The 14,773-nt window shown below is 43.5% G+C and overlaps 1 protein-coding gene and 1 long non-coding RNA gene across 2 annotated transcripts in view; one reads left to right on the top strand and one right to left on the bottom strand.

Annotated features, from left to right (window-relative positions):
- LOC138739571 (uncharacterized) overlaps nucleotides 1–4,416 on the bottom strand; it is an 18,732-nt gene extending 14,316 nt beyond the window's left edge. Inside the window, exons 1-2 of the long non-coding RNA XR_011342323.1 lie at nucleotides 2,981–4,416; nucleotides 1,841–2,092 (exon numbers count right to left, since the gene is read on the bottom strand). This is a non-coding gene — a long non-coding RNA (uncharacterized lncRNA). The remainder of the gene's footprint in view (nucleotides 1–1,840; nucleotides 2,093–2,980) is intronic.
- Nucleotides 3,312–14,773, top strand: part of glrx (glutaredoxin (thioltransferase)) — a 24,048-nt gene continuing 12,586 nt past the window's right edge. Inside the window, exons 1-2 of the mRNA XM_069891880.1 lie at nucleotides 3,312–3,804; nucleotides 12,955–13,071. Coding sequence (XP_069747981.1) covers nucleotides 3,598–3,804; nucleotides 12,955–13,071 — 324 coding nt within the window. The 5' untranslated portion in view covers nucleotides 3,312–3,597. The remainder of the gene's footprint in view (nucleotides 3,805–12,954; nucleotides 13,072–14,773) is intronic.

Genomic DNA, 14,773 nt, shown 5'->3' with positions numbered 1-14,773 from the left:
TGGAAGATCAGAATACTATTTAAATGTCAAGCGATTGCAGCATGCTAATGTACAGAAGGACTTGGGAGTGCTTGTGCATGAATCACAAAAGGTTGGTTAACAGGTGCAGCAGGCAATCAAAAAATGGCCTTCATTACTAGAGGGAGGGAGGGAGGTTGTGCTACAACTGTACAAGGTGCTAGTGAGACTAAAAAATTGCGTGCAGTTCTGGTCTCCTTACTTGAGGATGGATAGACTGGCTTTGGAGGTGATCCAGAGGAGGTTCACCAGGTTGATTCCAGAGGTGAAGGGGTTGGCCTATGAGGAGAGATTGTGTTATCTGGGATTGTACTTGCTGGAATTTAGTAGAATGAGAGGGGATCTTAATAGAAACATAACATTATGAAAGGCATAGATAAGATAAAAGTAGGTAAGTTGTTTCCATTGGTAGGGGAGAACTAGGGGACATAGCCTCAAGATTCAGGGTAGTAGATTTAGGATGGAGTTGAAAAAGAATTGCTTTTCCCAGAGGGTGGTGAATCTGTGGAATTTGCTGCCATTGAACCTTGATAAATACATTGAAGACCAGGTTGGATAGATTTCTACATAGTAGGGGAATTAAGTGATATGGGGAAAAAAGAGGCAGGTAGGTGGACATGAGCCAATCATCAGACCAGCCATGATCACATTGAATGGTGGAGCAGGCTCGACAGGTTGAAATGGCATACTCCTGCTCCAATTTCTTATGTGGCGACTGGAACTGAATACAAATGTGGCCTGACCAAAGTTTTATACAGCTGCAACATGAATTCCCAATGCCCTGGCCAATGAAGATAAAATATGTCCTGCCCAGACCTTTCTTTTAACACCATGTCAACTTGTATTGCCACTTTCAGAAAGTCCAGGACTTGCACTCCTGATTCCATGCCTCCTGTTTCCCTTATACTCCTCAAGGGCCCTGACTGATTTCAGCTTCCCAAACCTTATATATGCTTCCTTTTATTTTCTGATTATATCTCATGTCATCCAAGTTTCCTGAATCTTCCATCCTTGTCTTTATTCCAACAGGAACATATTGGCCCTGAATTCTGATCAGCTGGGCTTTAAACAGTTCCCACATGTCAGATGTTGCCACACCTAATTTCCTCTCCTCAGCTCCCATCTCATTACCTTTTCCCCCAACTTAGTGCTTTTGCCCAATCTTATCCATAACCATCTGAATGCCTATTGGAGTTATGATCACTGTTCCCAAAATGCTCTCCCACTGAAACTGCAGTCAAGTATGGCCCCATCCCTGTCTGAATTATTGGCATGCTGTGTCAAGAAACCCTATTGTGATATATTGCAACTTTGTTTGTTCCCTTTTTATGTTGCCATATAATACAACATCACACTCAGCAAAGTCCAAATTTTGCTCTATTTGTTTTTCTGCATGTTGCTATCACAGCTGAGCGCAGGAAACCAAACAGACCCAAGTGTTTCTCCGAAGGTAGCAAGACAGATATTTATCTACAATGCCAATAAATGTGTGTCTTGCACATTATCTTTAGCAGTTACCAATACATTAAGTCCTTATCTTTACCAGTTAGTAGGACATAAAGTTTCAACTTGGAACCAAGTCCTGGGGTGTCAAAACAATACTCCTGATTATGGCAATTAAATGTGAGACATTTCAAACAGCAACTTCACACAGCATTCACGTCAGGTGACACATTCCCTGAACTTCACAATTGGGTACACCTAACAAATTCTGTCCCATCTTCAGGACCTCCACTGCCTTTAGGCAGCCACCTAGGGTGCAGACCTCAGGAGGTGGGGCAGACGCCGGATGTAGGGGCCAAATGTGCAAAAGTGTACTTACTTTATTAGTCGGTGCCTCAGGGTCTGGTGGCTGGATCTGACCCCATTACCAGTTCCAGAGATTCCCTCACTGTTGGGTACATGGGAGAGTGATGATCCTCCAAGGGATGTCCCAACAGGAATGACCCAATCTCCAGGGTAAGCTGATGAAGAAATGGTATTTTCTCCTGTGAGACCAAAAGTTTCCCAGAGAGACCAAAGGGTTCTCCTGTGAAGTCAAAAAGCCTTCTAAGTCTTCCATTGCCGATGAGATCTAAACGTGAGAAATATCCCTCGTTACATTTGAAGGACTATATCCCATGAGTGATTGAGAAGTACCATGCTTAATAGTTTACTTGTTGCCACTAACTTATATTGCTGTTATTCTTAGTTTAGTTTTAATTTTTTTGGGGGGGTGGAGTGTTATGGAACATGCATGCATGTGTCATCAGATAACAGCTTTGTATTGTGGGACATAGTAGAACCATTTTAGATTGAATAAAGAACACAAAGGATTAACCACGTCTTGTGTGAGTGCATTCTAAAATGGAAGGAATTTACAGCAGAACTCAGTACTGCAAGTGTGGTCTAAGCAGAAGTTCATTGAGCTGCAACATTACCTCAATCTCGAACTCAATTCCTCCACACCATGTGCCTCCTCAACCTACATTAAACTTCTCCACCCCATCAACTTGGGCTGTAACCTTGAGGGATGTATAAACCTAGACCCCAAGATCCTTTTGTTTCACCACTGTTAAGAATCCTGCCACTAGCCACATACTCTACCTTCAAGCTCGACCTTCCAAAATGCATCACTTCACACTAATCCAGATTGAGCCAATTCTCTGGCCAACTCGATGTCCTGTCTATATCCTGTGGTAACCTGAGGCAACTTTCGACACTATCCACAGCACCGCCACCCTTCGTGTTATTTGCAAACATAAGGACCCACCTTTTCAGTTCTTCAGGCAAGTCACCTGCAGAACAACACTTGAAACCGATCTCCAGACAGACAGCAGGCAAGCCCATTCTGAATCCAAGGTTTCATGGATCCCATTCCTCATGACTTTCTGAATAAAGCCTACCATGGGGGGGGGGGGGGGGGGGATAATTATCAAAAGCCTTCCAAAAATCGATCTATAACCAATATCCACCACCCTACCTTCTTTGGTTTCTTTTTTCACCTCCTGGAAAAACTGAACTGGCCTTCATCTTGAAACTCAAGTGATTTTCTATGGCCTTGTGTTGGATGTTCCAGAGTTAGAGATTGAGAAAAGATTCTTTTGCACCAGATTCCAAGGCAAGAAATAGACTGTATTCTGGCGCATTTTCAATGTTGAACTCCAATACATTGTACATTTCAAATGAAAGGGAGCTGTATTGATATATTTTGTATACGTTTGTATCTTTTTGGGAACAATCGATATCATTTAACTGCGAGTGACATTATTTGTGGCAAAATTCGACGTGGAGCGTGAGATGTTGGTTCATTGACAAGGTTGGCGAGGGCAACGCTGTTCGAGCGGCGGGGCCGCGGGTTCGAATCCAGCGCGGTCGGGACGGAGCTTCTTCCCCGTGGCTTTTCTCCCGCCCTGAAAAACGTACGCGGTTGCTTGGTTAATCGGCGCGGGTTTCATGGGTCTTCTACCGTTCTGTATCATTAGATTCAATTAAAAAGAAGTAGTCTTGCTGCTGAATCCCCGCTGCGCCAGCGGGTGCCTCACGGAGAGGTAGCTCCTCCCAGTTCCGAGAGGCCGGCGGCGGGAAGCAGGGCGGACCATGGCGCGGGAGTACGTGGAGGCGAAAATCCAGGCGGAGAAAGTGGTGGTCTTTGTAAAGGAGGCCTGCCCTTACTGCACGTTGGCGAAGAGCGTGCTGGAAAAATACGACTGGAAGCCAGACAGGCTGGAGATCCACGACATTACCGGCCACCCCGACATGAGGGAGATCCAAGATTACTTCAGAAGTAAGACCGGGGCCTCGACGGTGAGTTGACGTCTGGAGCCGCGTCGAAGGGACGTTTCCCCGCTCCTCTGCATTGTGCTTCCTATCTGAGGAGGAGGGGTGGGGTCCTAAGGTTAGAATGAACCCCGCAAGCTGTCAACAGGCCTTCGGAGTCCTTGGTGCACAGTGGAATTACATTTCTTTGGTGGGAGGTGAGCCGTCATTTTAATACAAACGCCTGCTTGAACCTCCACGTTTTAAGAAAGGCTCTTCATCCGTTGAAGGGGCTCCTGTGGGGGAATCCATGCTGCCAGCCCACAGAAGGCGAGCTCCTCCATTCTTTGCTTGGCAACAGCATCCTCCATCGGCGGGGTCACCTTTCTCAACTTGGCGCCCTGAACCTCGAATGTTATACAGCTCTCGCCCTTGATCCATTTGGAGAGCCAAACCATCTGCAGGTAGTGGGTGGGTGGGTGGGTGGGGGACGTCTTTGCGTTTACCAAGGCTCGCCCCGCGAATTTCCCCTTCACTCACTGCTATTCTGGGTCCGTGGAGCTTCCCACGTGGCCCCTCCGTGTTGGGGAGACTGGGCGATTGCTTCAACAGTGGCCGACCACTTGAATTCCACACCCCATTGCCACACTGATATCTGTCCATGTGCTGCCAAGTTGAGGTCACCTGTAAAATGAAGGAACATCTTATTTCCTGTCACTTGGGTGACTCAGCAGGACACAAACCTATCGACAATGAGTCTCAGCCAGACGGGATCAATCTCCAATTCCTGTTAAAGTGCTCCTTCCCTCATCCCTCTTTCTTCCTTCCCCTAGCTCGCCAGCCTCTTCCCTTCCTTCTGGTATCTTTCACTTTTTCACTTCTTTCCCTTATCTGCTTAACTATTATTCTCTACTCCTACCCCTCCCACAATTTTATTGAAGTATTTCCCTGATTTTTGGCTCTCATGACTGGAAGCATGGACAGTCCTTTACTTTGCATGAATGCTGTGTGACCTGCTGAGTTTCTCAGCACTTTTGTGTACTGCATTATATTCCAGTACCTGCAGATTTCAGGTTTACTTCACAGTTACTATTGAGTTTAGGCACACAATCTCTATTGTGGGCATTGGACCCATCTGCTCTCTGATTTCTTGCCACTTTGAAGGTGTTATTTAAATTTAACCTTCTAGGATGATAACAGGCCTTTTCAGCCCACAAGACCCCCAATCTATTGGAGCTTTGGATCTGGTTGCCAAGGGGTTGAACAGAAGTTTGTGTGGCTGCAGAGGCTACGGGAGCATGAAGACGAATCCACGCACACTCGGAGCCTCTGAGGGGGCCTCTCTTTTGCTTCTCCTTCTCTTACACCCAATTAACCTACACCCCCTGGTATGTTTCGAATGGTGAGAGGAGCAGACAGCGCAGGATTCAACCCCTAGCCCTGATTGCTGGTGCCACACATAACTAGGGACATTTGAAAGTGGGCTTTTCTTTTGCAACAGAAGACAAATCCACGCACACTCGGAGCCTCTGAGTTTGTGTGGGAAGACAGGCAGATAGGGCAAAATTGCATCCATGGGGATGAGTTACAATGCAATTAGGACATAGAGTCAAAAAAGAGGAACAAGCCTCTTTTGCTTCTTCTCTTATAGTGAGGGATGCTGGACGATACTTTGCTTTATGGCAGAAAAAAGTTGAAGTATATCATGTATATATTACTGTGTGTCAACATGAACATGAATCCAGCATAGGAAGTGATGCCGGTGGCAAATCCAAAATAGGAAGCTTTGTGGTTCCAGTTAATGTGGAAGCTGGTTCCATCTCAGTTAGCCAACATTTCCTGTTGGAATCCTTTCTCCAGTCCCGACTCGTCCACTTTGACTGATCAAAGCCTGCGGTTATTGAGAGTCAGTAGAGTATGTTTCATACCAAATCTAATAACTCATTCTTGGTTTGCAGCATTAAACATGCCATATAGTCATGTCAATCTGTTGCAATGTGCTATCCCACCTGAATTTCAAGGCAAATACCTTTCCAACTGTTCAGCATCACTTTTCACGGTTATCCTATGGAAGTGTTCTTTATTGCATTCAAAAACTCAAATTCAATTTGCAATCTTCCAGGAGCAAGTTGTCTCCAAAACCAGCACCAACTCGAGCCTTTCAACTTTAATCCTATTAAAATCCTCTGACAGCAGTTAACCATGTTCCAAAGACAAACAGGTTGTTGGAACAGTTTAAATGATCCTAAATGCACAAGCACTCAACGCTGCCAACAGTATATTAAATTAACAGACCTTAAAAAAGTTAGAAAATTGACATAAATACCTTCAAAGGATTTAACAAATTGCAAATTACCTGGACCCTCCCTTGTGCCCCCCACCACCCCCCACCCCCCCCCCCCCCGCCACGCCCATAGTTATAACCAGGATGATTGTCCACTGCCAGATCCCACTGTGGCTTCATGGGGATATCGTCAAACTGCAAGGTTGGAAATTGTGTTGGATATTTGGGATCTCCATGTTCTTGCAGGAGTCCTGAATATCTTGACGATCATGTTGGGAAATGCAAGTGTTTCTTGGGGAAAATCCAAGAGACTTCAGCTGTGTCTAATGCAAATCTTGTGGAGTTCTTCGTTGATAATTAACAAATGATGCAGTACTGTTTACTCATCACAACTTGGAAATTCATTTATGCTATTTTTCTACTACTAAAATGGCATTGGCAATCTCCCAAACACTGTATCCAATTTATTTTCTGTGTTAGCATAACACACTAGGTATTGGGGATCAAATTGTGACATTATCAATCCTCAACAACTCTGGATCTTTAATAGCTAGTTGGTTGAAATGTAGGTAGGGGTGCCCCAGTGTCAGGAAGGGCAGTGCCAGTAGGTGGTGGTCCAGGAACCGGAGTGGAGTGTTTAAAGCTTTTGTTGAGAAGTTTCGCTAAGCAGAGGCTGAAGCCACAGGTAAATTCAGGTAAGATCTTTTTATAGTAACCCAGAGCAGGTAGTGGAGATGGCAGCTTGGGCAGTGCTAAGCCCCAATTGCAGCAAGTGGGATATCTGGGACAGCACAAGTGTCCCTGATGACATCACCTGCAAGAGGTGCATCCAGCTGCTGCTCCTCACAGACCTTGTTAGGGAACTGGAGCTGGATGAATTCTGGATCATTCAAGTGGGGTAATAGACTGAAGCTGTAAGGAGGCAGTTACACCCATGAGGCAAGTACTGGGTGCCTCTTAGGAGAGGGAAGGGGAATAGGCAGTCACTGCAGTGCACCCCTATGTCCATTCCCATCAGCAATAAATATACCACTTTGGATATTGCTGAGCTGAATGTCCTATCTGGGCAAGGCAGCTGCCAAACTAACAGCACCGTGGTTATCTCTGAGCCTCAGAAGGGAAGGGTGAAGTCAGGCAGAGTGAGACATAGGGGACTCAATAGTCAAGGGGACAGATAGGAGATTCTGTGACTGCAAAAGATAGTGCTTGGATCCAGGAGAAATTGCAGGTATTTGAAAGGGGAGGGTGAGCAGCCAGAGGTCGTGGTACATATTGGTATCAATGATATAGGCAGGAGGTCCTGCAAAGTATGTTTAGGGAATTAGGAAAGATGTTGAAAATTGGACCTCCAAAACCATAACCTCTGGATTACTTACTCCCAATTCATGAGCGAAGGAAGGTCAGAACAGAAAGATGGTACAAGGGGCAGGGTTTCAAGCTCTTGGATCATTGGAACCTTTTCTGATGAAGGGGTAACCTGTACAAGGGGAACCAATGTCCTGTCAGGGAGTTTCCTGATGCTGTTGAGGGTGGTGGTTTGCATTAGATTCCCATGGAATGGGAACCAATGTTAAGAGGCGTTTGGTGCACAAGTAGACACAGCTGGTATGGAGTTTGTGTGGGAAGACAGGCAGATAGGGCAAAATTGCATCCATGGGGATGAGTTACAATGCAATTAGGACATAGAGTCAAAAAAGAGGAACAAGTACAGGGCTAAAGGTTTTGTATTTAAACGCACACAGCAGAAATAGTGGATGACGTTGTAATACGGCTACACATTGACAGGTAATGATGTTATGATCATCATGGAGTCGTGGCTAAAGGATTGATGCCATTGGGAGCTGAATGTCCAAGGATACACAATGTATCGAAAGGTTAGGGCAGGTAAGCAGAGATGGTGGTCTGGCTCTATTGGTAAGGGAAAACAGTAAATCGTTAGAAACAGGTGACTAGGATCAGAAGATAATCATTATGGGTTGAGCTAAGAAATGGCAAGGGTAAAAGAAAACTGTTGGCAGCTAGCTGAATACAAACCTCCAAACAGTAACTGGGATGTGTGTTATGAGCCCAGTGGACCCCAAAACCCAGTAGCAACAGAAATTCACCAAGACAAATGGTTACTTAAACAAAAGTTGCTTTTAATTATCTTTAAACATGAAAACAGGATCAAACTTTAACTTATCACTATTAACTTGCTTAACCCCCTTCTAATTTTAAGTGTACATGTATGTAATATGTATACAAGTTCAGAAAAGTTATTTGATTCATAGTCCAGTCTCACTTCTCACTCTCCCAAGTTCACCAGTATCAGGCAATTCTTGTACTGTGCACAGAATTTAACATTTATGAAGTTCACCAGGCTTTAGTGCTTGAAAGGTAAATGATTACCGTTTGTTGGTTTTCAGAGAGAGATTTGTTGTTCACTGGACACAAACTGATCCCTTCAAATCAGCCACGTCAGTGTCTTGCCGAAGAAACTTGCCCCATCAGGGTTCTCCAGACGATTACCTCTTTCTTTCAGGTCACTACAGAGTTCCTTTTGGTTTCTCTTATTTCAAGTGAAACATTATGCAGCCAGCCCTCTCTCCCTCTCTGAGAAAAGCCTGTTTGACTCCCTCTGCTTGCAAAACCACATGACCCTCTTAGAACAGCAAACTGCACTCAGACAGCCTGTGGCACCGGACCAAATACTCTGAGTTCTTTCATTGGTTGCTTTCCAAAACAACAATCCATTTGTGAAGTCTCTATAGGCACGCCCCAAAGTTTTTGCAAAGGCATTTGGAACTGGCCTGTCAGGCTTGAACAGAGCTCCAGTATTTTAAATGAGATCTGTTTTGAAGTGTTTGTATGGGACCTACACTAAAAAAAATCTCCTCCAATTTATCTCCTTTAAAACATATCTATATACAATATAAAATACGACATAATATGTCACATGTGGACAACAAATTATAACAGCAAATTTAAAAAATGCCTGTCAGAAGGGCAATGTTATGATAGCCATGGAGGATTTTAACATACAAGCAGATTGGAATAATCAGGATGGGACTGGAATTTGAGAGAGCAATATATATAGGATTGCTTTTTAGAGCAACCTGTTAATGAGCCCATGAGGGGATTGGCTACACTCGATTGGATGTTGTGTAATGTACTTGTGGTGATTAGAGAGGTTGGGGTAAAGGTAAAGGAATCAATAGGGAACAGTAATCATAATATGATTCAGTTCAATTTGAAATTTAACAAGGAGAAACTAAGGGCAGATGTGTCAGTATTTCAGTGGTGTAAAGGGAATTATAGTGGGATAAAAGAAGAACTAGCCAAATTAGATTAGAAGTGGGCTCTAGTAGGGAGGATGACAGAGCAGCATATGATCAGATTTCTGGAAGAAATGAGTGGAAATATTCAAATGGGAAATTGTCACCATTGTGGCTGGCGGGAAGTCAAAGCCAACTTAAAAGTAAAAGACATACATGGGATGGCACGGTTAGTGTTGCAGTTAGTGCAATGCTATTACAGTGATTGGGACTTGGGTTCAAATCCTGTGCTGTGTGTGTGGAATTTGTATGTTCTCCCTGTGTCGGCATGAATTTTCCCCAGGGGCTCCGATTTCCTCCCACCATTCAAAAAGTGTACTGGGGGTTGTAGGTCATTCGGGTGTAAATTGGGTGGCATGGGCTCATGTGCTGAAATGGCTTGTTACCATGCTGTATGTCTAAATTAAAATTATACACAGAAGCAAAAATTGGTGGGAAGATAGAGGATTGGGAAATTATTTAAAATTTGCAAAAGGCAACTAAAAAACATAAGGTGGGAAAAGATGACATAAGGAAAATAGAGTAGCAAATAATATCAGAGGATACAAAGAGCTTCTTCAACTATATAAAAGGTGAGAGAGGATATAGGACCATTAGAAAATTGCATGAGAGAAATAATAATAGGAGACAAGGAGATGGCAGAAAAACTAAATGAGTATTTTGCATTACTGTGGAAGGTATGAACAGTGTGCCAGATGTCCAAGGGTATCAGGAAAGGGAAGTGAGTGCAGTTACTATTTCAAGGCCCTCAGAAATCTGAATCATTTAAGTGTAGATAAATCTCCTGGACCAGGTGGATTGCACCCTCAGGAAGTAGCAGTAGAAATTGTGGAGGCATTGGTGGGGATTGTTAAGGAATCAGTGGATTCAGGCATGGTCCCAGATGACTGGAAAAGTGCAAATGTCACCCCAATATTCAAGAAAGGAGGAGAAAGGAAGTCATAGTCTGGTGAGCCTGACATCAATGGTTGGGAAGATGTTAGAGTGAATTGTCAAGGGTGGCGTTATGGAGGCATATTACAAGATGGTCCAAAGCCAGCATGGTTTGCTGAAGGGAAAATCTTGCTTGACCAACTTGTTGGAATTCTTTGAAGTGACGGGGTTGTTGTGCATTTGGATTTTGAGAGGGCTTTTGACAAGGTGCTGTACATAAGGCTACTTAACAAGATAAGAGCCTGTGGAATAACTGGAAGCAGAGTAGAATTGCCTAATTGACAGGAAGCAGAGTCAGAATACAGGGATCATATTCTGGTCAGCTGTCATGTGCTAGTGGTGTTCCACAGGGGTCATTTTTGGGGCCACTTTTTTATGTTGTATTATCAGTTATTTAAATTATGGAAGAAATTGCTTTGTGGCCAAGTTTGTAGATGGTAGGTGGAGGTGCAGGTATTGTTGAGGAAAAGGGTAAGCTACAGAAGGACTTGGAGAGATTAGGAGAATGGTAGAGAAGAGGCAAATTAAATACAATGTTGAAAATGTATGGTCATACACTTTGGAAGAAGAAATAAATGGGGAGAAAATTGAAAATTCCCAGATGCAAAGGTTCCTGGGAGTCCTCATGCAGGATTCCCTGAAGTTAAACGTGCATGTTGAGTCAGCGGTGAAGAAGGCAGATGCAATGCAGGCATTCATTTCAAGTGGAATAGAATGCAAGAACAGGAATGTGATGTTGAGGCTTTATAAGGCACTGGTGAGATCTCACTTGGAGTATTGTGAGCAGTTTTGGGCTTTTCATTTATGAATGGATATGCTGATGTTGGAGAGGGTTCAGAGGAGGTTCACAAGGATGATTCCGGGAATGAAAGTGTTATTGTATGAGGAACATTTGACAGCTCTTGGCCTTGCTTGTTGAAATTTGGGAGGATGAAGGGGAATTTCAGTGAAACATTTTGAATGTTAAAAGGCATGGACAGAGTAGATGTTGAGCAGTTGTTTCTCATGGTGGGAGAGTCTAGGACAAGAAGAGATATGTGGTGGAATTTCTTTAGACAGAAGGTGATGAATCTGGAATTTGTTGACTTGGAGGCCAAGTTGTTGGGTGTATTTGGGTTCTTGATTAGCCAGGGGCATCAAAGGTTATGGAAGAAGATCAGGTAGTGAGGCTGAATGAGGAAAATGGGTCAGCTTATGACTGAATGGCAGGGCAGATTAGATGGAGCAGAAATAGGCTATTCAGCCCAATGTCTTGTGATCTTTCTGGTTTTATGGTCTGCACTTTGCACTAAGTGCGAACACATTCGAGGGTGGTGCGCACTTGAAATGGGTTATGTTAGCATTGCTGAATTTTTTTTGCAGTGGTAATGTATCCTATTTCAAGCTATGTTTATGAAGGTTGGATGGAAGATTACTGACCCAAAACATTAACTATGTTTCTCTTTCTGGAATTGAGATCTGGCCTGCCTGATTATTTCCAGCATTGTTCTATTTTGTATCAAGATCATGCTAATGCAACTGTTACATTATTAGAATCTCACTTGTGAAACACCTTTCATCAATTTTCTGCAAGTTGAGTGCACCATGTTTTCTGGATTTCCTTCCTTCCTTCATTTATTTATTCATTCATCTTGTGACATCTTTAAAACAAATCTACTTTGTTGTGTGCATTGGTTTTCTAATAGTTGTCGGTATTTTAAGTAGGTCTCTCTCTCTCTCTAGGCACTTTCAGATAGGGAAAATGTCCAAATGTAAAGGCGGAGAACCTTTGCCAAAATGCATAACCACATACCGCTCTGAATGTGCCGAAGCCGTCTCCGAGCCGTATAATCCAACCTCTCTCGGAGAAGGATAATCGACGGGGCTGTTTGGGGGCGGGCTGATGATGCTGTCAGCCCATGACCCATCTCCCCACTCATCCCTCTCCCTCCAAGTTAGGGGCCGGCAGGAGATGTTCACAGGGGTGGCCCGGTGTGGGCTGGGGCAGCCACATCGGGCCACTCTCTGCGGCTCAAAACACAGGAGAGTAATGGCCGTCTTCCCTACCTGTAAACCTCCACACAGCTGGAACTGTTCTGGGAACCACAGGGTGGTTCCAGCTGCCTGGGGGATTATGGGTAGGGAAGCCGGCCATTGCTTTGCTGCGTTTTTATGGCAGGTGCTGCTACAGCACCAGTCACCCCGCCTCCATCGGATCCGGAGGGCACCGCGAGGCACCTCTGGAAATGAATTTGATGCTGGAGCAGCCTTTTAGGGCTGCTGTCTGAAAGGTAAGTTCTTAGTTTTCCATCGGCTCCTGTAGCCGGCCTCAAGGTAGAGATCTGATCTGAAACGGTCTCTTTTTCTCTCTTTCCCCTCCCATTAAAGTAGATATCAAGTACAGTAAAGCCTGTAGTTTACTGGCTTTATTTTTTTTTTTAATGGGCTTCATTTGAGCTATATTCCAACAAGGGACATTTCCATTTCATCATGATTTGATTTCATGAGCAAGGGGCTGAGGAATGTTCCATCTTCCCTTCACAGTTGACCTGGTTCACTTATTCCAATTATTACTATTTAAGCAGTATTTAAAAATTGTATCAATCTGTTCAATAATAGAATTGAGGAACCATTTATTGTGAGAATTGTCCTTTCTGACTGAAAGTAATATTTTTGATTCTATTGTAGGTACCTCGTGTATTCATTGGGACAGAATGCGTGGGAGGTGGTTCAGATGTTCAGCAGCTGAATGACCATGGACTGCTGAAAGACAAACTGACTGCCATTGGTGTCCTATCATCCTAGGTAAGATGAGAATCAATGAAATTCCAATGGCTTGAAATTACCATTTTTTAAAAAAAGTGGTAGTTCTGTGAAGACCAGCCAACATTTTATCGGCAAAACATTCAGAAAGTTTGGAATTCTAGGGCAAGTGTGGTGGCAGATCAAGTCGCGTGCTTACCCACAGTTGATTATCTGCAAATAAAACTGGATTTGGAGTTTGGACTCTGCTCGGAGTGCAGTGGTGGAGCCTCAATGTCCATTGGGCAATGAAATTTTTTAAGAATGCAGTTGCTGAAGTCTGAAATGAAACCAGAAGATAGTGGAAATACTCTGCAGTCATACAGCATCTGTGGGCAGAGGGAGTTAACATCAGAAGAGATGAAGGAAAACTGTTGGTTTCAGTTGGTGATTGGGTTGGGAGGGATGGTTGGGCCAAAAAGAATATTGCTTGAAAAAGGACATGGTTGCCATGGGGCTAAGCTGTTGTTGCAATAATCTGGTGGGTTTGTTAATGGTGCCAAATAGAAATAACACAAAGAAACCTAGAAGATCAGGGATGTAGTGTTAGAGAAAACACGTTAATGTGAAAGGTGCTGTAGGCCATGCTAATGAATGAAGGAAAAAAACAGTCAATATTACATATGTTTGACCTGGTACAGAGAGAGAGCACGTTACCTATCGATATTGATTTGGAAGGCTGAGAAGTCTATAATAGAAGTGCTGCTCCTCAAGTTTACATTAGAATGATGTGTCCAATAGCCAAATCTCCTTTCAGCATTTTGAAGTGAATGTACTCTTCACAACTCTCTTCATTTTCCACCAACCATCCCCGTATGGCATTTCCTCATTCAACCACTAGAAATACCATACTGATTTTTTTAAAAATTCAGATGGAGGGAAATTAAAATATAAGCAGAGAATGCTAGAAATAACAGTAGAAATGCCATACATCCTTTAACCTCAGAAAAAAACACTGTTGGTTGAACTTGGTGGGTTGGGCAGCATCAGTAGTGATGCGGATGGCCCCATTGATGCTATTCCACCTGCTCATTTGCTTGCAATTTGTTACTTGCTCCACATTCAGTGTCTGCAGTCATTTTACCTCCTTCCACTGTCTCTGGACCTTTCAGGTGAAGTAGCAATTCTGATGTATCACATTTGGCACTCACGATGCTATCTCTCTATTGGAGATGCTAAATACGGATTGGTTGACCTCTTTGCAAGGCACTTGAGTTTGCTTCACAGAGTGAACCAGAGTTCCCCAGTTGCCAACCAGTTTAATTCTACACCCACTCCAATCTATCTGAATGTGGCTTCCTGCATTGTTGTAATGAGGCCCTATGTGAACGTGAGGTATAACACTTCACCTTCAATCATGGCAAATTGAAGCCTTTTGGATTCAATATGATACTCAAAAGGTTCCAGTAATGCATTTTCTTGACATCAGAAACAGCCAATTCTATATTGTTTAACATTACATAATGCTGTATTGGAATTTTTTTTTCCCTCTCACCTGATCTTCTGGACCTGATGAAGCTTTGTAATAGTGGCTTCTACATACTTTTGTTTGTTTCCTCTGTCTAACTGGTCCTATCAACTCATCAAGCTAATTATTTTGTTAACAACTCTTTCTCACTGAATTTCTGACCTTGACCAGAGAACTTTTTTTGTGTTATCCATCTTTTCCCCCAACTACTCTGCATTGTAAAACTGACATGTTCTT

This window comes from Narcine bancroftii, chromosome 1 (assembly GCF_036971445.1).
Source record: "Narcine bancroftii isolate sNarBan1 chromosome 1, sNarBan1.hap1, whole genome shotgun sequence".
NCBI lineage: Eukaryota > Metazoa > Chordata > Chondrichthyes > Torpediniformes > Narcinidae > Narcine > Narcine bancroftii.
This window is presented reverse-complemented; position numbering and strand designations above follow the sequence as displayed.